Here is a 23,052-nt window from a genome sequence, read left to right on the forward strand (position 1 = left end):
ACCGCCAGACACTTTACCCTCTCCTCCATTCAATCAATGCCTGGAAGCTGGACCATGGTACCAGACGGCAAACCGTCCAAAACACAGGCAATTCATGTGTAAGAGAGCCGCTACACCCGTCCATATGCCTTCTGCATGCTTCCACTGCCCTGTCCTGAGACTGACGTCTCAACCCTGAGGTCTTATTCTCTTCCCGGACACCTTTATGTTGCTTCCCGCCTCCCGCCCCCCCTCTTTCTTTTTTTTTTTTTTGACCTCTTCCGGCTCGATCCGTTTTTGCCATATCATGTGGGCCTTTTGAAAAAGATGTCGCATCCGGAGCCTTCTTTTCCCACACCGTCATTTTCGTCAGGTAAGCAACCTGATATGAGCTTCCTCTCTTTAATTCTCTGCTATCATCCGAAACGCCTTGCATATCTATAAAGTAAAACAATGTTGAGTAGAGTTGCGCATGTTGTCGTCATTAGAGTGAGGCAAGTCGTTGTAGACAACTTAGGACACCTGCAGCAAGGAACACAGTTAGCAAATACAAACCGCGGCGTGCAAAACTCATTGTCGACTTACCGCTCACACCTTGTGTCAATGTAGCCGCCGCCTCCGTGCTTCTATTACCAAGGCTGACGGTGACAACATTGTCGATTGTGCGTCGTTTACCGAGTTTGTTGGCCCACTTGAACACCTTTTCATCCTCCCTACCGTCGCCGACAACCATGAGAAAGTCGACCGGCTTCATATTTTCGCCTTTGCCTTCCGAGAAAGCTTGGCTGGTAAGCAGCTTCTCTAGTACCATGTTGGCAGCGGTGCTCTTAGTCCAGTCCAACGGTTCTACAGCAATCGTCCCATCCAGCACAATGGCATGAACCCGCTGCGACTCGCAAGCATCGTTGACATGGCTAGCGCAGTCAGCAGCGAGACGGGCTGCAGCCTCCTGGTCTTCGGCGCCGTCATAGTGAAAGAGCACGCTGCAGTGGCGTTCCTCAACTTCTGCACCTGGTGTTCGTTCGAGGTAGTATCGCAGAATATCCTTAACTGACGTCTTCCAATTGTCAATATGCGCGCTGTCAGACATCTCAACCCACTTCTCAGAGCCGCAATCCTTGATGAAGCAACCATTCTCAGCAATGAGGCCAAGACCAGGAACCCGTCGGAACACACGGTCAACTTCTTCCGGCCGGCGACCAGACATTACGTAGACAATGTTCCGCTCGTCAAAAAGCAAGTCGCTCAGCACATCGAGGGTCCGCTGTGGGCTGACAGGGATGATCTGGTTGACGGGACCCCAGCTGACAAGCGTCCCCTCGTAGTCAAGCATAAAGAGGCGACGATTCGACGCCTCGTACTTCTTGCAGACGTCCTGAATGGAAAGCCGTGGCACAGATGTCTGAGCGCGTTTATGCTGTTCCTCGTAGGCCCGATCGAGGTGAGAAAGAAGTTCCGCAAACCAGTGAGAGCCAGTGTGTTGAGCAACCGACTCGTGCAAATTCTCCCACCGACGTGTCTTCTCGTCATCGTCCATCTCAAGCGCTTGCTTGATGGCGTCAGCACACTGGCGGTAGTCCCAGGGGTTGACGGACAGCTCGCTTTTGCTAAACAGAGATGAAGTACCCGTAAATTCGGAGAGAATCAGAGACCCGTGCTTGCGGTTTGGGTAGATCTTGCCGTCTTGGCAAAAGATGTACTCATGAGACGTCAAATTCATACCTTCGCGTTGACTTGTGATCATAAGCGCGTCGGCAATGGTAAGAAGCGCAAGGTACTGGGCGTAGTCGATATCCTGCTTGAGGTACACCACAGGCTGGTAAGCCAGGTTGGCCCACGAAGAATTGACGCGAGTGACAATGTCCGAAACCGTAGCGTCCAAGTCGTCATTTTGACTGGAAGACAGGGCGACTTGGATTAGAACAGTATGCTCTCGCCACTGTGGGTTCTTATTCAGGAACAGCTCGTAAGCCAGGAGCTTCTGGCGTACACCGCGCACATGGTCCAGCTTGTCGCGAGCTACAATGAGCTTCTTGCCTTTGTATCTCTCTTGCAGAATATTGAGCCATCGCAACACGTCTCGCTCGCCGCGATTCTTATCCAGACTAATCGGGTCAATCCCTATCGCAGTGTTGACAACGTCGACAAATCGATCTTCCATTTCAACCCCTTCAGGAGTGGCTTCAACACTGAGTATTCTGCTGCAAGTCTGCAAAAAGTGTCGGGTGTATTCCTGGATCTGGAATCCAACGAGATTGGCTCCGAGCATGCCCTCTAGAAGCTCCCTGCGAACGGCGAGGCAGCGGAACACTTCGGAGGATGGAAAGGCAACATGGAGAAAAAAGCCAATCTTCGCATCGGGAAGTTTCTTTCGTACCATGCCGGGGACCAATAGCAAATGATAGTCGTGTACCCAAATGACGTCGTCTCGCTTCCAGTTCTGCACAATCTTATCCGCGAAAGCTTGATTGACGTTGACATAGTACTTCCAAGAATGGTCCTCGTAAGCCTTGCTCTTGGGGTTGTCTGGGATCTGGTAGTGGAAGACTGGCCACAATATTTGCTTGCAAAAATGACTGTAATGCCCGTCAAAGTCTTTGTCAGAGCAGAATACAGTCATCATATCGTATTCGTTTGCCAGAGTATCTTCGATATCCAACTTTTGCTGCGTACCCTCAAGAGCATCGGTGGGCATTCCCAAGGTTCCTACCCAAGTGTAATCGCCGAGTTTTCCATCCCGAGCTGCGGCTTCTGCAGCATTGCGCAGTCCGCCGTTGCCCTGGTCGGCATCCACAACCCTCCACGGAGCTGAGGAAAATACGCGGTCGTGACTGTCACTGCGCATATGTGTCTTGGGTTGTAGCAAGCCTCGACGGCCAAGCTCACGAGCCTTCTCCAAGGTCCGGTCTCGCTCAAAGATTTCGGCTGGAGGGGGTGAGTTGGCTCGGGACAAGGGCTGGTTCGCGCGAGTTCCCCAGCGCGATGCCACCTCGTCCGTGGGAGACCCAAGCTCGTGTGGAAACTGGATACGTAGGCCATCTTCGTTCGCGAAAGGGTCCGGCGACTCTGTCTCACCGGTAGGAGTGCGAGGCGGGGTGATGACGGGTCGCGGACTAAAAAGACTTGGTTGTGTCTCGACGACGGGCGCCGTGGGCAGTTGCGGCGTCGGGATTGTCGTCTTCAACCGGCGCTGCAAGGTGTTTCTTCGAGGAGGCGTGCCAGGCAGGTTGAATTGTATCGTCTTTGGGAGGAACAGCGAACAGACGAAGACGGTCATGGTTGGATAAGGTCCGGCGTCCCGGGGACGTTGCGCTTTTATGATGCAATGTGGCCAAGAAGAGCAAGGGACAGCCACGAGAGGGCTGTTGAATCGAGGCGGGAGACTAAAACGGCGATTTAGCCCAGCTTGTGGGTAGCTGTTTATTACCGGCGCATATGGAAAAGAGTTGCGCGACGTTGACAGGCGCAAAAGGAGTCTGGCTGGAGGTGGGAAGAGAAAGTTGAATTGCTGGCTGCAGCAAGATGATGGAGATGAAAAGCGTGCACGCAGACTCCACCAAGAAGCTCGTTGAAGGCCTTGCAAATGTGTCGGGGTGGCCGCGAGATATGTTTCACGGCGCAAGATGCATCGAATCCTGGCTGGGTTCGGCTGGATTCCGTTCACTTGGTCAAGACATGAAGCGGACAGCGGATTGGGGCAGTCAAGCTGGATCTAGATCAAGGACACCAGACCGAAGGACTTGAGGCAGGCGGGGTTGCAGCTTGGTGGCCGGAGTAGCAGAACATGTGGGTACAGCTGTTGGAACAAAGCCGTTGATTGACAAGCCTTGGCAGGTGCCACTGCCGAAAGGGGAGGAATGGTCAACTGGTGTGAAGCGCTTGAACACCCAGGCGTCCCAGGAGTCCAGGACCAACCACTTGATGAGAACGGAAGGAGCTCCTCAGCTGGGCAGAGCTGGCTCCTGCTTAAGCTCCGGCGTCTGGTGTTTGATGGCCGTGTTGGCCGTGTTGGCCGGGTCAACTCCCCCAGAAGTCTTGTCCGCTGGGCATGCAAAAGGTCAAGAGAACCTGCTTGCGAGGTCCGGTATATTCACCCCGGTGACGTAACGAGTTTTGCGATTCCGATTGCGAGTCCCACCAGCAGCCAAAAACTGGATGTAAGTTAACTATGCCCCTGTCAGTGATGGATACCAGTAAAATCTGCGTCGAGGAACTGACGTACACGACTGTCCTCAAGCTGGGCAACGGGAGCATTTGATCCGTTGAGGAGCAGGACCCATGGGCAAGATATATACTGCTTACAACATGAGGGGCTAGCATTGCGATACCATGCCATCAAACGAGCTATGGCTGAGCGAAACGGCCAGCCCAGTGCTAGCGAGCATCACCATCAACCATGCGGCATCGAGCATTGAGGCCCTGGCGCCGGCCACCTCAAACTCCAACTCCTGAGTCCTATCCCCCGATTCAATGCTCAGTGGGGCATACGGCGCCGCCACTGCGATAGGCTGACGACAGACATGTCACACCCAAGTCGGTCCATCTTGCACAAGACTGTTTCTTAAAGGAGTGATGAGAAAATTCGGCCCAGTACGGTTGGATTGGGACACCTCGTTGAACCGTTGCCAGAGATGGCTCTACTTCTGGGGAGTCAGAAAAGGGCCTAGATGCGTCTCAGCGGTCGCATCTTGTTAGATGCTGCTAAGGACGTTCTCTTCCTCGACACTTCCCGGTCGTATCAGGGAGTAGCGACAAGTTTCTCGCTTACGCATGACATCGGGCTCATAGATTGGGCTGTCACCCCAGCACTGACCAGCAGACTGAGCACAGGCCGAGCGAGGCGCTTTACAATGGTTGAATTGAATGACTCTGAGCAAGACGACATCTGGAGCCACGTCCGAGCCCACGTTTGGGGTATTTTCAGCGTTTCCGGCATCGAGCACGCGGGCGCACAACCCAAAAAAACTTCCTAGTCCTGCACATTACGTAGTATCCCGCACTGGGGCGGGAGAGCGCATATAGCGCGCAAGCACGGAGTACCTGTTCAAAGCATGTCACCAGATCAGTTGTCACACCCCAAGCCCCAATCTCGCTCCTGGCAGCCATGCACATCCGATCCATTGGCGCAGGTTCAGCGCCCAGTATTCACAGTTGTGGATATCGTCGGCCATACGGAGTATATTATTACTTGATTCAAAGTTCAGTCGTGTTAGGCACAAGGGAGGATGGAAACCACAAACGAATCATCCACTCCCGGGCACTCAGCCGCCACGTTCATTAATGACGAGCCAATGGATGGCCCTGGCTCCATACCACTACAACCCGCTCCGTCCTCGTTGTCATGAAGCCCAGACAGCTCGGCAGAGTAAGGGACGGTTCGGGGAACCATTCCTGCACAACAGCCTCCCCCCATGTGGCAAACTAGGTGGTTCTCGTCGATTCTCACGCTCCACCTCTCTCCCATGAAGCGTTGACGTTCTCTGGGCGCCAGCAAGCAAGTGTTGGCATACAGCTCGCGATGACACCAACAACCTGCATCGCAATTAGGCACTGGAGCTCACTCTAGCCCACTTGTTCTCTGTGAGCCATATCACCTTTCTGTCCTGCTGCCCAATTTGCTCCTACAACTTAAAATGTTTTGATGATTCAGGGGTACTGCCGAGATATCTTGTCTAGTGTTGAGGGTGGTCACGTGATGAGGGTTCAGCCTCGCGCGATGCCCACAGTATCGCACATTCCCGGCTTATTAGCCTTATTATTAGTTCGGCCAAGACAGTTCAATGTAATTACTATTTCGTTAGCCTTACCTCTCTTCACAGGTTATAAGCTCTCTTACTCTTAGAGTATTATTATAAACCTTCTACTAACTCTTTCTGTCTTTATCTTCTATTAATTTAAGTGTTATAAGTAATAATTAAGGTTATAAATCGTTTATTATAGCTTATATATATAACCTACGCGTAAAACACTATAACCAATTAATTATAGTACTATTAAACGATAAGGATCTTAACTTATAGTATGCTATAAGCCTTTTTAAGAGACGAGAAGCTATAAAGAGCCTTATAAAACGTAAAAGAGACGAGAAGAAGGCTATTAAGAAGATTAAGGCTAGTAAAGCTTTTAAATTTATGCTTAAAGCCTTCGTTAATTATTAATAGCTTACCTTTCTTAAGCTTTATTATTAAAAAAATAATAACTATTAAAATTAAACTTCAAACCTCTTTAAAACGGTAATTTATAGTAAATTTAGCCTTATTAAAGCTATTACCTTAATTGTATAATTATAGCGAAAATACTAGTATTTAATACTTTAACTTTATAGTTAATATATTATTAATAATTATAATAAAAGAAAAACCCTCTCACTTAATAACTTTATATAAATAGTAGGCTAGAACTTAACGCTACTTTTATAAGTAATTACCTTAAGCACTTAAAACTAATAATCTAGAGTTAACGTTAAAAAGCGAATTATTAGGGTAATAGAAATTTTAAAGTTATTTACCCTATTTAAGTTAATAATAATAATATAATACACGAATAAGAAGAGTAATTATATTAAGGGGAAACTAAACTAATACTATCTATAGGTTATAACGAAATTACAGCTTACTAATATAGCCTTTAAGAGCTATATACCCTTAACTTTACTTTTACTATAACTAGCTAGTAGTTATAGTAACTTTTAATTATAACGGTAAAGTGTTAGTTATACTTACTATTATACTAAAAGATATTAAAGCTAGGTTTTAAATAATTAGCTAAATATATAATACTTAAAGGCTCTTATATAACATTTAATAATATTATAAACTATACAATTAAATAATAGCTATTTGTTAATACTAATAATTTAAGTGATAATTAAAATAACAACGATTAAATATTATATAATATCTTAACACACATTAAATTTTACTATAAATAAGTATATTAAAGTAAAATTTAAAGACTTTTAAATCTATTTAAGATAACCTATAAGCTTATAGGCGGTTTTAAAAGATCCCGTGCTTTATACAAGTAAACTTTAATAGAATATTAGCTTTCTCTTTATTAGATAATGCTATTATAGTAAATATTAAGAATTTAATGGATTTAATTAACTATAATAAATAGAAAACTTTAATTAAGCTTATAGCTCGTATATTAGGTCTATAAAAGATTATACGTGGTAAAATAAAGTATTTTAAATTATTAGATATTAGCTTTATAAAATATAATATATTAATCTTCTTTATAGTATCTTTACGAATTTAAAAGAATCTTAAAGCTAAAGAATAAACTCTAGATAAATTACTAGTTAAAATAATGTAAATAATTATTAAAGACATTAATATATAGGCGAATATTATAATTATTAATGTTATTACTTAACTTATAGCCTTTAATTGTTTTACTTACGTAAAAATACGTGACTAGCTAGATAAATACTAGGATTTATAGAATTAAATTAAGAGAAAACACCTTAATATACTTAAAGTTATTTAAATTAGGGTAATAATAAATGTAATTTAAAAGTTATATTCGTAACTATACGCTTTATGAAAAATTAATACTATTAAAGGAGATTTAACTCTTAAAGAAATGCTTAAGATATTAAACTATATAGCTAATAGTAATTAAAACACTATAAAGATTACCTTTATACTTTAGGGTAATAGCTAAAATAGTAATTAAGGCTAGAATAGTAATTAAAGCGGCTATTAAGGCTAAAATAGTTATAATAATAATAGTAATAATAGTAATAATAGTAATAATAGCAATAATAGTAATAATAGTAATAATAACTTTAGGGGAGGAAATTCTAACCTATAAAATACTAGAGAGTTTAATAACACTAATAAGAATATTAAACTTAATTATAATTATATAATTAAATTAGGTAAAGTTAAATATAAAAAGGATAAATGTTAGTTACTTTATCCTAACTTAGCTTCTAAGAACTAAAAGCTAAATAGCTTTAAAAATAATAATAGGTTAAAGCTTAATTCTAATATTACGAATATTAGTAGAAGTTTTATAGAACTTACGCTTAATATAAATGTATTTAATCCTAAAACTATTTCTATTAATAATAGCTTAAATAGCGTAATTAATATAGTTTTTTCTTTAGAAAACCTTAAATAAAATAATGTAATTCTTAACTTTAAATATAATAATTATACCTTTAATAACCCTAAATAATTCACTTATTTAAATATATCTTTATATATAAATTATATAAAAGCCTATAATAGCGGATAACTTTAAATTAATAGCATTAAATTAGTTCTTATTCTCGTATTAAGTAGTATATTAGAATTAATAAACGTTAACTACTTCTTAAAAGTAGTAGTTAATATAATATTTATAGGACTTTTACGTTTTAATAGAATTATATTTAACGGATTTAAAGATACACTTATATAACGGTTAATAAAGTAACTTATTATTAATTACTACTAGACTTAAAACGTTATTATAGTGAAAATCACTTAAAATAATATATAATACTATAACTTTACATCTCTTTTATTAAAAGCTATTATAGAATCTATTAAGTATAGCCTTCTTTATAAAAGACTTAATTATACTAGGTAAAAACGAATCTTAAAAGTATATAAAGAAGAGGGAATTCGCATTAATTAAGATTCTTTACGTAACTTTTATTATAAAGCTTATAATCTTATAAAGGTAAACTAAATAGTTAATTACTAACCTATTATTAAGGTAATTAGCTTTCTTTCTTATATTTACTAGAACTTCGTGGAATATAAGCCTGTATCTTTTAATAGAAAATAATATATACTTTATGCTATTAATATAAAAACACGCTTTTATTAGGTTATTATAACCGTTAATTAAAAGAAAGTTATATTAGCAATTAATATATAAATTAATTAAGCTAAAAACCTTAATAATAGCTATAAAGTTTAGGTATTAGCTTTTAATAACGCCTAGAAATTTATTAGTAAGAAACTTTAAGAAGTTTATAACTCTTAAGGTATTTATTATTATATAAGTGCTTTAAATACGCTAATATATTAAGGTATAATTAAAAGAGCTAAACGAACTCTTATAAAGTTAGCTTATACTTATATAATTAAATTTAAATTATTAAAGGCTTTATAGTCTTATACGGTTTAACACGTAGTAAAAATTATTAATTTACTTTTAATAAATAGTAATTTAAATAGTAAGTTATTAACTTAAGCCTTATATAATAAGCTTAGTCTTAATATAAGAGCTATAATTTATAACCTTTAAATATAAGAATATATTACCTACGTATAAATCCTAGATAATAAGAGAGTTATTACAGCTAAAATAGTATTAAAAGCTATTAAAGGCTATCTTATTAGCGTTAAAGAAGCGACTAGCTATATTTATAATATTTAATTACTAAAAGAGAAACGCGTTATACGTGCTTATAATATACGCTTCTTTAAAGAATAAAGTAAAGAATCTAAAAATAATATATTAGAATAATTTAAGTATAAAGCTAAACTTATTAATTCTAAATTAACTAGTAAAGAAAAACGCATTTATATTATAGGTGTAAATTAAGTTAATAAGATAACTAGTACTATAGGAAATAATAATAAAAGCTAAGCTAACGCCGCGTTATCTATTAATATAAGTAATAATAATAAAAATAATAACGATAATAATTATTTTAAGTAGCTAATATTTCCTATATTATCTTTAATATTAAGCGAAATAAATAAACGCTTCTTTAATGTAAATAAAGACTTTAATCTCCCTTCTCTCGCGCTAAAGGCCTAAATTATTATAGAATAAGAGGAATCTATAGTTTACTACTCTTTACGCTTAGGCACTTAACGTAATTATCTTTCTCTTTAAACTAGTAAAAAGAAATAAGCCTATTTTAATAGCTTTAAAGACACACGTTTTTTTAATTTAATAGTTAAGTATATTAATAATAATATTTATAATAATAAACCTAATCTCTTTATTTTATATAGCCTAGTATTAATTAAATAAATTACTAATTATAAGTAAGATATTTTAAAAACTTAATTTAAGGCTATTAAATACTATAATTATAATTTCTTTTAAAAACCAGCTAAATAAAAAGAAGTTAATAGACTTATTAATTAAGATATATATAAGCTTATTAAAGCTTTAAAAGAAGTAAAAGTACTTCTAAGGTAATAGGTTTACTAGGTAAAGTATTTAATTAAAGGAGAACCTTACGCGAAAGCTTATTAGGTTATTTAAGGTAATAAAGTAAATAATATCTTTAATAACTAAGATCTATATACTACCGTAGTATATTTAGTGTTTATATAAGTGTTTTACACTATTATAACTGTATTAAACTTTAAATAGTATTAATATAATACTATTATAGCGTTTCTTAACTTAAAAGTAAGGTAAGAAATCTATATTAAATAACCTTAAAGCTATAATAATAGTATAAGTAAAGTTTACCTATTACGTTAAGCTCTTTATAGCCTTCTTATAGCTTTAATATAATAATTTAAGAATATTAATAATAAATTTAAGAAGCTAAGCTTTAAATAACTTTAAGAGAAACTTTATATCTTTCTTTAATATAATAAAGTGCTTGTTTTACTTTACGTTAATAATATTATTATTATAGAACTAACCCTTTAAATTATTAATAAAGTTCTTATAGCTTTAAAAGAATATTTTAAAATTAAACGATTAAGTGAGGTTAAATAATTTCTTAGCCTAAAATTTTAACGTAATAAAGGTAATCGTACTATTAAGATTTATTAAACCTTTTATATTAAAGGATTACTTTAGAAGTTTAATATTAATATAAAGGCTATAGTAAAGTTATTATAGCCTTTAAATGTAAATATTCCCTTTAATTAAAAGAACCTTAAAACTATTATTAATATTACTAACTAGCTTAAACGTACTAGAAGTCTTAATTAGCTTACTATAAGTATAAGGCTAGATATTATATATATAGTTAGTAAGCTTAATACTATAAATTATAGTTTAAAATAAATTTATCTTAATATTCTAAAGTATCTTTAATAATATCTTTAAGGCATATAATTAAACGAAATTATTATAGGTAGCTGTAAGTATAGTATTAATAATTTAAAGCTTTAAGTGTATATAAACGCCTCCTTTATAAATCATAATTATAATTATTATTTTACGGTTAATTACGTTATATTTTTAGCTAAAAATTCTATTATATAAAAATTAAAAAAGTAAACTATTATTATATTAAGCTTTATAAAGGCTGAATTTATTAATTTAACGCTTATAGGTAAAGCTACCCTTTAAATTAATAACCTTATTACTAACCTTAATTATTTATAATTATAACCTTTAATATTATTTATTAATAGTTAAAATATAAAGATTATAACGCTTAATAAAAATAATATAGTAAGAACTTATTACATTAATTTACGGTGTAAATAGATTATTTAAAGAGTTAAAGAAGGATACTTTAATATTATATAAGTAAGTATAAAAGATATATGCGCTAATAGACTTATAAAGCTACTTAGCCTAGTTAAACACGGTTAATTCCGCTAATAACTATAACTTTAATATATTTAAATAAATAATATATTTTATATATAAAACTATAGGTAATAACTATAAATAAAATAAATGAATTAAAGGAAATAATAACGCGAATACTAGATTTTCATGTATATTAGATATCACAGCTTAACTAAGAGAAGGTGTTAAGGGTGGTCACGTGATAAGGGTTTAGCCTCGCGCGATACCCATAGCATCGCACATTCCTGGCTTGTTAGCCTTGTTATTAGTTCGGCTAAGATAGTTTAATGCAATTGCTATTTCGTTAGCCTTGCCTCCCTTCACATCTAGATAGGCATGGGCTAGACCTGCTGCCACTGCCTAAGATTCAACGCCATCACCACGTCACCAATACAGGTCGCTAGCACAGGTGCCATCCAGACATTACTGTAGCTGAAATCAACGCCCCGCAAGTATTAGAAGGAGCTCTCAGTTTAGTGCGATTGAATCACGGAGCAACCCGCCTCCTCAATACATTTCTGGAAAGGCGTCCTGTGGAGTTTCGTATTCCATCGACGACTGGCGATTGGTACTGCGCTGTGGCGACGAATGGCGAATGGCGGCAGGTGCCAGTTGTGCTCGGCCAACACTTCAATGCTACATTTTGAGTTGATGGCAACTTGACGTCTTTTTGGCCACGCATTATTGATTTGCACTGTACTCCGCGGTATCCGATGCTCACCACCACTTTGCAAGTGTATATGCGGTTTCTATCCCAATCATAACTCCACGCCATACTTTAGTTGGCATCCACAAGCCAGGCAGGTAGGTATGCCTAGCCCCCCTTAACACCCGGTTGGACAGAGCGTCGTGTTCCAGAGCAGTCTGGCCCTGTTCAACGTGGTGTTGTCTGTCTTACAGAGGCTATGACTAACATGCAGTACTACCCTACAGATTTCGAGCGTTAAGCGCGGGTATCGGAAACACCATACGGTAGCTGGTACAATTTTTCGAACGACTCGGGTAAGCAGGATGGCATCTACATGAGGACTTCTTACTGAAAGGCTTCCCTGTCCATGAGATATCGCAAAAATCGACAGCGCTGTCATGATTGGGTAACAAGAGGGACCATGGAGAAGGTTCTGGAATAGAATCCGCCCCCAGATGGGTCTACCCACAGAGCCACAGGCGATATCCCAGATGCATTAAACCTTGACCGTTTAAGTCTCTGTATAACGATATCCGTCATGGGAATGATGAATCCACGGGGTTGGGTGAACGTTGCTGGCCCAGCCACCCTTCGGAGCTGGCCATGCTTACTTAACTGGAGTCGACAACACCCCTTTGGCGAAATGTAGCCTCTGTTGTATGAGCTTCAACAGCCCACCGGTAGGCAGATTACATCTCGTCGCTCATCACAATACCTCGCTATCTTCTCGGTGTTCTCAGCTGACATGAACTTTCTGCGTGTTCGGCCTCATTGTAATCTCCAAGTTCTTCAAGTACGTTGCTTGTATAAGTAAAATTGGAAAGAACGTGCATGAGAGGTAGGGTCAGCCCGTTCTGGAATGTCTCTTCATCTTGGTGGCATTCGTGCATCACTGTGTAAGGAATTTCACGTCACTCTTTTCCTTTCCAAATTCCTACCGGCACATACCGGCGCGATCCCAATGCAGTATATACGAGAGCTGGACTTCATTTTTAGTAGTTTGTCTTTATCATGCTTCGTATGATACTGAACTTCGTCCGAGGGGGCGACTAGTCATTTACTGACCTTGGCAATCCGCATCGCTTGGCAAGCAGCATACGCAAGTTGCGTGATATTCGCTTAAATACAAGCAAATCATGAGTTCCTTAATGTAATAGTTCATCCTAATGGATTAAGGAAAGCCCAAGATCCGCGTACACAACTCGGCGTGTTTGGGTTGAATGGGACCGAGTTAGCCTCGAGAGTTCTTTGGAGCTTCAATCCTTAACTCCGTCACAGTCTTCGATATGTAATGAGCGATCGCAGCTACAACATGCATCAATTTGTCATTTGTTCTCCTTCGAAAATACCCAACTAGCCGTCCTCCGGAATTTCTCCCACACCGCGGCGCGTCGAACTATTCAATATGGCCGCACACAGATTCATCGGCGTGGTTAATTACTGGCGCTTCGTCCGGCATTGGTAAAGCCATCGCGCTTGAGGCCCACGAGACGGGCTCCAAGATCATTGGAACAACCGGCGACGGTGTCAACATTGAAAGCTGAAAGTTCAATTCCAGAGTCTCGTCTAGGGGCGCCATCTGGAAATGGTTGGATCTGGTACAACCACACTCCCAAGACCGATTCGCAAAATGCTACCGAATGTACGTTGGTCAACACTGCCACGTTTGCCTTCAGTCGAGACAGTTAGGATACGGGGTAAGCCTTTGTCGATTCCCCTCCCACTGCGGGCTGCAGCTTTTTTTTTTTTACAAGCAGCATGGTGAAAATGAAGTCCGCGATCAAATGGAGGCGAACTTTCATGGTCCACTTCTTGTCTGCCGAATATGAGGCCAAATAGTCTAGAAGAGTGGTTCTTAAAAGTAGTGCCGCTGGGTGCGTCCACCTTAAGTCGTCGTCCATCCGGTTTATCAACATAAGGAAAGAAGGAATCGTCCTAATCATGATCCCAAACCTAGGTTCGTCGCTTGACCTGAACGAGGCTCATACTCAACGAGCAAATTCGCCATCGAAGCTGTTCATGAGTCTCTCTCACAAAAGGTCTCAAGGGTTTCGGCTTCAGACTACTTATCATGGAGCCAGGTGCATTTCGTACACCGTTCTCAGCGAGAATCATTACTCCAGTTTTGTACTTGTCTAACGGGGGGAAAATTGATGCATGCGCGGGAACCGTCGTCGACCAAGTGCTGTCCAGGGCCCGTGAGATCAACGTAATAGTGGATTGAGTCCACGAGTTGCCGGGTTCGGAGCGCACATTGTCGTCGCAGCCTACTTGGGCCGCCTCCTAGTTTTTAACCGTATTAACTGAGCGCTAGAATGATATCATGCAAACAATAAAAAATATCAATTGGCACGCCGTATGGCCCTAGAGGGTAGTGCGATGATGATGGAACGAAGCTACCCTTCGAGCTCACAGAAATAAGATCAAGAAGGATAACCAGCACCGTCAAAGCCAGCAGCAGTCATCGACTCACCCTCAGCTTCCTAATGCAGACAGACCACCAGACGGACCCTCAACTGTCTGACAAATCATAGACTACAAACTGTAGTTGATATTACCCGATTTCTGGGAGATATTAGCCAAGGTACAGCAAATTGAAACCTCGATCTAGACTTACTTTCCAGTACACTTAGTAACACAGAAACTGCGTATTTGGCCTTTGCCTATCATGGTCATTTCGCACCCCTCTTCGTTAGCCTTTGTACCCTTAAAAGTATAATGGGCAAAACCACAGCAGGTATCGCCTTCACTGATCCATTGTTTACACTGCAGGCATTCAAATCGGCACACGGTAGACCGTTGTATTGTAGCGTCAGGGTGGAGATGGATATGAGGGTAGAATCGGACGTGGTGTTAGTGATCTGCTTTCAAATCGGCTTATGGCCAGTCTTAGTAGGTAGGTTGGTCAAAGAGTACGTATCTAGAAACTCTCTAGATTAAGAAGAGGCAAAATAAGTAGAATGATGTACTAAGGTCGCAACCGGTCACAGTGGACGCCTCTCGGCCCAGGACGACGGGGTCTTGATATATCCATAGCGGAGAGAATCATCTAAAGAAGGCTTGAGCCTTGTGATGGGAGTGTGGAAGATACCCCTCTTACTACACCAAAAGTTGGTGATTCCTGGTGTAGAGACATGGCTTATGCCAGCTGCACTACCAAGAGTGGAGGCACCTCCTGTTAATGCACATCACTATCTATCTTTCTTATGTATCACAGAAGATGAGCCAATATTCCGGATGAAAAAGACGAAAACGAAGATCTGCATACAGCATATCACAAAGGAAGCCCAGCCAGCCACGAGTCAGAATGGCGCCATGTACGACATCACTTTCTGAGTGAATGCCGCGCAAATCTGGTCGCTTAATGTGTTTTCTCACCCAATAATGAATGAAAAAAGGAATCACGCTACAATGATAGCATCTGGCCATGGAGCAGCTGCGGAAGATCAGCATTGAAGTGACTGCCGGACGGAAATCTCACTATCCTACCAGTCTGGCGAAGACACCGGCTTGGAGCGACTACAGAGTGACCTTTCGTTCCGGCCCTCATGACACAGCATCAAGCGCCAGAGACGGGGATGGGGCCAGTTTGTCGTTGTGCATGCAAGTGGCGTACGTGGTTCAGGGCTCGCAGTCTCCGATTATGTGCTGCTGTTGAATGAGCGCAACTAGGTATAAGAATTCGTTTACGTACGGCAACATATTTACATCCATCGGTGGACCAGGTCATTCTAGCGGCTGCAGTATTAGTACATTTGAGCCAAACGCTGCCGAGAAATAACAGCCCGAAGCATCAAGTCCAATCAGCCCGCTCGTGTCTACTTGTATCCGCACACGGAGTTGTACAGCAGCTTGGATATTGAGTCCCTTCTGTGTGTCTCACGCAAAAAGAAGAAGGACTCATTGGTGCAATACAGGCAGAATGAGGGTAAGTGTTACGCAGGACCCTCGACACGAGAATATCGGGTACAAGATCTAGATTACGTGGAGTAAGATTGGCTACAGGTCCCAAGCACGACAGCGTAGAAAGTCGAGCTGCATGTGTAGGTAATACGGGCGGAAGCTAGCTATCTAAAGGAGCCCGATGCAAAGATCTATGGGGTGCAGCTTTGGAGCTGTGCCTACACTGTTTTAACAAAGCTCACAAGAATGATGCCAAATATTTAAAGGGAGTCACATCCTTAAATCATCACACAAAAAGTAGGACCATTACCCTTCTTGAACTACCTACCCTAGGCTGCCTAGGTGATTAATTTCTTTACTTATTACCAAAGGGCCAGGAGAGGTATAAGAAGCTAATTAAAATAAAAGACTCATCTACATTCTAGCTCTAACTTCAAATAGGGAAAAACACTACAATGGCGGACCATTTCAGAATCTGGACCGATCGCAAGAATAACTCTGTCGAAGGCCACACTCGCACTGGCATCCTCACCTTTGAGAATAAAGTTATTTGGGGGCCTGTGAATTGTCACGACAACACGGAACGTCTGCGAGTCGCTCTCCATGAGGCGGATCACCGCTTTGACATGATACTTACCCCGAAGCAGAACACAGTTGAAGGACACACACGCTTTATTAGCGTTAGGAATTCTGCTGGCAGAGTTACTCTGGACAGACTCTCTACTCACGACAACATGGATACCCTGGTTGCAGCTGTCAATGCCGCCCGAGCTATTGCTGGTCCGCCTGGATAACGAATCATGGCATGGGGGGAGAAAAGGCACGGTCTTGGACATGATGTACTGGCCTTGGCATGGGTTTTTGCCGTTGTACGTTTTTCCTGTGCCGTTATGCAAATGCAGAGGTCATGTGCTCTACTTTTGAAATACCTTGTCGAGATTAAGCCGCTCGCTAGTAAACACTGTCGACAGCATGCCTGGAAGCCCACTTGCGCCGCCGAGATGTACGTGCTCTTTGACATGTAGATAGACATGTCCATCCATGTCCATCCACGCTGTGCTAGTCAATGCGGTCTGACGTCTCTCAGGTGCTGTCTGGTCCAATGTTTTGTGATATCCAAAGAATCTCATAGTGGTGTACGCAAATTCGCGTAAAAGTAGTTGACCCAAGTTCCAAAATCAGCGGGCAGGCAATCTGGGTAGGGTAATAGATGGGGAGACGAAGAATAAGCAGGACAACTAAAGCCCCGAATAAAATAGAGCACATCAGCGTAGTTTCCATTATTGCTATGATAAACAGGAAGGGAATGAAAATGAAAATGTCGGAAGCCTGGCATTCTAAATACGGGAAAGGCAGTGTTTAATCTCATCTACGATAGATGGATCATCGGTAGCCCTGGTCTGCCGAAATGCCGAGTAGCAGCGTTTTAGTAGTTTACAAAGTTTGGACTATAGTAGATCTGATAATAAAGCGTCTCTGTAGCTACTATAGTAAGACCTCACAAGTGTGAATGAGGAGTCACTAGATCAGATAACATGGATTCAGGGCTTGCGGAATAGGTATGGCCCACAACCGTTTTCGATCTCGGAGCTTGTGAGGACTTTTAAATTCTGATGAAATTCGGTCGAGATAGTAGTGTCGGGTTAATATAGCGCCGCTTGGCGCTGAATCATCCTCAAGGGCAGACCAGGTTAGTCACTTGACAACGTGGTGTATAGCTCTGATGATCTGGCTTCGAAAAGGAAACACAATAGTGTCAAAGTACGATTTGTAGTGAGTTGACACATTGGCTCGTAGCTATTATGACGGCTACATCTAATCATATTGTCACTTGTACTTGATATATGAGTGAGCCTGTCGTGAAACTGCGATAACTCGCAAGAAATTATGCAGCACATTTGTTCCCCTCCGGATGTGGATGGAGAAAGTCGACAAAGAGATAAAGTCGGTATTACACATTAAATATTTTCCCGCATAAAGCATACTTTTCTCGGAACATATCTTGGCAACCTATTTCAACGAACCCCAGATGTTGTTCAAACTCTCTGCCAGGGATGGATGAGCCCAGACGGCATCTCTAAGTGCTGTCCACTTGCTACCTGAAATCATGGCCATCTGCACTACGCTCATGACCTCGCCGCCCTCCAGCCCAAAGCACGTAAACCCCAATATCTTCTGCGTATCGGCATCGACGACGGCCTTCATCATCCCCCTTGATTCATCCGTCTCCAAAGCTCGTGCGACATATGCCATGGGCATAGTTGCGACCTGGATCTTGGCATTGGGAAACCTGGCTCGCGCCTCGTGTTCATGTAGGCCGACGTGAGCGAGCTGCGGGTCTGTATAGACGACGTAAGGCAAAATACGATCTACCGTAGTGAGAGCCGTAGGATGGGAGTCCTTCTCGAGCAAATTGGCCCGCAGCAGACGATAGTCGTCATAGGAAACGTGCGTGAAGGCCGGCGGCCCCTTGACATCACCAAGTGCCCACACACGCCGGTTGGAGCTTTGCAGGGTCTGGTCAACAACGATGTGACCACGAGTGTTGGTATTTATACCAGCTGCGTCGAGATTGAGAGTTTCCGTGTTGGGAATCCGGCCTGCAGCGAATAGAATATGGGATGCAGTGAATTCCGATGTGCCATCAGGGCCAGAGGTAGAGACAACAACAGCCTTGGTCGGGTCATTGTTGCCGGTGGCGCGAACGGCGGTCGGGGACGTTTTGAGAAGGATTCTGATGCCGTCCTGTTTGAGGACTTCAAGCATCTTCTCAGCTACCTCGGAATCTTCGCGCGGAAGCAGCTGGGAATTTCGCTGAATGATGGTCACCTCGGCACCTAGGCGCCGGAAGAGCTGGCCAAACTCAAGACCAACATAGCCACCTCCGACTACGATAAGATGCGATGGAATCACACCGAGTTCTTGAATAGAAGTGGAATTAAGAAGAGTACCCGGGGGGAATCCCGCAGCATCGAGGCCGACGAGCTTCGGGACCGCGGGCCGCTCGCCAGTGCAGATGAAGATTTTATCAGCAGCAAGAGTTTTATCTGCACCGTCCTGGCAGCTCACTTTGATAGTTGTTTCGTCCACAAATCTGGCAGAGCCCATGATGACGTCCACGCCAGCGTCGCGAAGCCTGCGTTCACTGCCAGAACGAAAACTATCAACGATGTCGCGCTTGCGCTGCCTCACCTTTTCCATGCTGACACGTACGGAATCAAGCTGCGGATTGAGAACGCCGTAGTCGGGTCCTCGCCTAGTCAAATAGGCTACTCGCCCAGAGGCAATCATGCTCTTGGTTGGTGTGCAGCCCTCATTCACACAGCAGCCGCCGATATGTGTGCTCTCGATCAGTGCTGTCTTCTGCCGGGCTTGTGCGAATGCGATGCTAAGAGGCGTTCCGCCTTGGCCGGAGCCAATGACTACGGCGTCATAGTGCGTAGACATGCCGAATCGTCGTGAGATGGTATAGTTGTATCCGTGACAGTGGACAAGAAGCCGTGATAATTTGGACGGCTGAAGGTACAATGATCGGCGCCCGGTTAGCATTAACAATTTGAATGATGGAATAGATAATACATTGAATCGAACTTGATGGCGAAGGAAAGGTTAAATGAGGATGCAAGCGGATTTATACGAAATAAATCTTGTGGCTGTGCGGGGAAGCTTGCTGGCGGCGCAACAGCATTGTTGAGTTTCACCTCTCCAGCTTGATATGGCCCATGGCCAAGAGATACTAGTAGTGATCTGAAATAATAACCCAGGGTATGAAGGTGAAGAATATTATGTCGTGACGGGTCCGGGCCGCTCATGTAACTTCATTCCTCCGGCACACTCGGCTCCGTGGAGTCCGCAGCGTCCACTGTTGCTCCGTCTGATCCATATTAAAGGCGCAGAGATGGAAAAACTATTGCAGTCAGAAAAGAAATTCGTGAAGACCAAGGCTTAAGAAAGTTACCTAAGTATCTCGACTGGCTGCGACGTCTTGATGGCGCTGCTGGTGGGCTCTCGAAGGGTGTTTGTATCAGTTGGAGAACAAACAAGCAACCGACGAGCTGCGGTTTGGGTATGGAAAGTTCGACGGGTGCGTCGTAGATGCGGTTGGTCTACGAAGAAGCGCGCGGTTACGCTTCGACGCATATCACAACAGGGTTATGCACCTGAAAATGGTCTTGCTGCCAGAATAATACCCCTATCAGTGATACAAATAGACACATCATTATTCACAACGTCTTGAAGAATGAAACTAGAAACCTCCAGCAGCTCCTCTACCAATTGCATCAGTAGCCTGTGTCGATATACGATCGTACACGCACATGAATGTCAAAATTACCATGCGCTCAAATTCCTCTCTCCAGTTCACATTCAGCTGAAGCACACCGCTTTTTGATAGTCCTTTCGTGGGCGTGAAAACTGCCAGCGCCTCATCTGACTCGTCATTAGACACGTCAACTAGCTTGTATCCTGGTCGACTCAGCCCGGGCGATATTCCATCAGTAGCAACATCGATAGTCCCCTCCCATGCAAACTCCTTCATGCCGCCAGTATCAGAGCTGGGAACTGTCCATGTGCCTTCTTTACGTCCTGTACGATGCATGAATCTCCATTCTTCCCCTTGGGCCTTGTTTTCGGTATTTCCGAGTTTAATCTCAAATGTTGCCGAGTCCATTGGCCTGCGAACGCTACCTACTACACTCTTGCCTTCAGACAGGAACATAAAGGGCATCTTGGAGTTTGTGCGTGGTTTGACGTCCATCGAGTAGTCAGTGCCGCCGCCAGTTGTTTCGGGGACCAAGGCGTACGTTTCTGAGAGAAGCCTTTTGCGTAGCTTGAAGCGCTTATGGCTGACTTCTCTGGACGTGTTCATGGTAAGACAAGCTTCTTTTAGGACTGGTTGACGACGATAATTTGCATGATGAAGTATTGAAGCCGTATTCCAGGAAGCTACCCAAAAGCAGCCTGTTTAGTTATCGAAAACGAATAACTCAATGACAGCCTACGTTTGTGATTACATGATGTGACGTCGCTGTGTTACAATGATGTCGGCGCTTCCCTGAGACAGCCTAGTCCTCCAAACAGTGGCAACCTTACAGAGACTGTGCATGGGTAGCTATTACTGCATCATTCATTAACATGCGACATTTTCTCGCGATTCTACGGGACGCTGTATGCCCGTTACTCATGCCACAGACGGGCGCCGCCGCCTCTAGTAAGAACAAAACGTTGTGCCGTTCCAGACTCCAGCGATGTCCCCGAATGCGTGTAGGTAAAAGAGTCTGGTCCGAGACATTGCAGCCTGCAAGGTCGATCTTTGACAGTAAATGCCGCTTAAGCCCGTAAGTTATCACAACTTACTTTCAGGCAAGTCCTGCGAAGAACGAGGGGATCGGGCTTCGGTTGCCATGAACCACCATTGCTATGATGGTTGCATCACAAAGCAGATACAACTACGGAGTACTGTATCACAAACCCAACGGGATGGTGAGGTGTTCTGGTCATTGACTGGCTGCAAGCCTTACACATGGCTGATCAGCTGCATTCGCTACGACAGGGCAAGGCCAATCGGCTATCCGTGCGACCGAACCTGTGAAGGACAAAGCTGACACCTGCATTACCATTTCGTGAAATGATACGTCCATGTCTGCGATCGTACAAGTACGCGTAGCGTTAGCGAAGCTGGGAACTCTGCCACCAAGACTAGCCCGGGAAACGAACTCGAACCTGCCACTTCGGCCGGTCAAGTGCCTTGAAGTAGGACCTGGGTTTAAGAATATAATGACATCTGGTGCCACATCTACCTAGGTACGTGATATGAACCTCGAACGAGCCGCTTCGCAATCGGCGCACACGTATGTCGAGACAAAACACATAGAAGCGTCGTGAGCATTCCCCGTTTACCCGACAGGTCGGCATACATTTAAACTCTTCACAGCTTTTATCCTACGGTTCAGCCCCTCAAAAATTATCATATCAATAAGCATGCCTATTAAGGCCTTTTGTGGTTCAATTTCTGCTTGATAAGGAACCACCCTTCACGCGTCCATGGGTCGCTGGTCGCATCTTGACCCCGATTACGAGCGCCTGCCGGAAGGCATCACCCGTGTCGGCTATGACGCCGATACCGAGTCCTACACCTTCCAAGACAGGTCCGGCTCATATTGGGAGAGCAGACCTGGCCGACGATATGGGCCCCTGAGGCGCGTTCACGCATCACCAAGTGTCCAGACGGTGCCTGTCGTTGATACGCCACATACCGCTCGAGTCGATAAGATGGTGAAAGATGCACGCGATAGTGATGAAGAAGAAGGAGATGGAGACGAAGAGTGTGAGCTTATTCAAGGGGCAGAAGCTGAGTCAAAGGACCAGGACGCCGAGAGGTGCTGTGAGCCGACGCGGCACAGGAAACATATTGGCAAGGTGACGGGTAGTCTCTCCAGACTCTCTGGGTACTTTCGAGGGACGCAGATTGAGCGTAGGACCACTCACAATCTACGGAGGAACACTTTTCCCATTTCCCAGGGGAACACCAGCATGCCGGCTCATTCGCAAGTGCTGGGTCGGGCTGTGACCTTTGACGAAATATTGGCACGGCGTGCAGATATGGACTACTGTACTCACTGCGGCAAGATGAAAGGCCACTGAGAAACCTGTCAGAACTTTGTGGTATTCCGATACTGCGGTCTGATCGAGTGACGAGCGAATATTCTAGCCTCGGATCGACGTGCCAGGCTCGCCATATCGTCTCCATTCCGAGATGTCAAGCTCACAAGCTCATACGCAACAACCAGTCTATAGTCCAGGCATAACATAGTTGTAGCTTGCATCCACCCCGGTCTCATCGAAATTGGAGCGTTTCACGAAGGAAAGTTTAGGCGATTCTCAAGACTTGTGATGAAGCACTCGATAATTCGAGTCGGCAGTCATTTCCTTCTTTAACCTTCTTCGTGTTGAATTGGATGGTCAAAATGAGCTGCTGTTAT

General features: G+C 42.9%; 5 protein-coding genes across 5 annotated transcripts; 1 reads left to right on the top strand and 4 right to left on the bottom strand.

Moving 5' to 3' along the window:
• Positions 1–13: 13 nt before the first annotated feature.
• Positions 14–415, bottom strand: J3458_012638 (uncharacterized protein; the record flags this gene model as incomplete). Its single annotated transcript, XM_066120074.1, has 1 exon — positions 14–415. The coding sequence occupies one exon, from the start codon at positions 413–415 to the stop codon at positions 14–16; it is 402 nt and encodes a 133-aa protein (XP_065974896.1).
• Positions 234–4,792, bottom strand: J3458_012639 (uncharacterized protein). The gene is made up of 2 exons (XM_066120075.1): positions 565–4,792; positions 234–501 (listed from the first exon to the last, which is right to left on the bottom strand). The coding sequence occupies exons 1-2, from the start codon at positions 3,254–3,256 to the stop codon at positions 464–466; spliced, it is 2,730 nt and encodes a 909-aa protein (XP_065974897.1). The 5' UTR covers positions 3,257–4,792; the 3' UTR covers positions 234–463.
• A 13,290-nt stretch (positions 4,793–18,082) lies between these two features.
• Positions 18,083–19,519, bottom strand: J3458_012640 (uncharacterized protein; the record flags this gene model as incomplete). Its single annotated transcript, XM_007812693.2, has 1 exon — positions 18,083–19,519. The coding sequence occupies one exon, from the start codon at positions 19,517–19,519 to the stop codon at positions 18,083–18,085; it is 1,437 nt and encodes a 478-aa protein (XP_007810884.2).
• Positions 19,520–20,318: 799 nt separating this feature from the next.
• J3458_012641 (uncharacterized protein) lies at positions 20,319–20,939 on the bottom strand (the record flags this gene model as incomplete). The annotated part of the gene is made up of 1 exon (XM_007812694.2): positions 20,319–20,939. One exon carries the CDS (start codon positions 20,937–20,939, stop codon positions 20,319–20,321), a length of 621 nt encoding a protein of 206 aa, XP_007810885.2.
• A 1,175-nt stretch (positions 20,940–22,114) lies between these two features.
• J3458_012642 (uncharacterized protein) lies at positions 22,115–22,714 on the top strand (the record flags this gene model as incomplete). Its single annotated transcript, XM_007812695.1, has 1 exon — positions 22,115–22,714. One exon carries the CDS (start codon positions 22,115–22,117, stop codon positions 22,712–22,714), a length of 600 nt encoding a protein of 199 aa, XP_007810886.1.
• Between the last annotated feature and the right edge of the window lie 338 nt (positions 22,715–23,052).

Source organism: Metarhizium acridum (genome assembly GCF_019434415.1).
Source record: "Metarhizium acridum strain ARSEF 324 chromosome Unknown scaffold_269, whole genome shotgun sequence".
In the NCBI taxonomy this organism is placed as follows: Eukaryota; Fungi; Ascomycota; class Sordariomycetes; order Hypocreales; family Clavicipitaceae; genus Metarhizium; species Metarhizium acridum.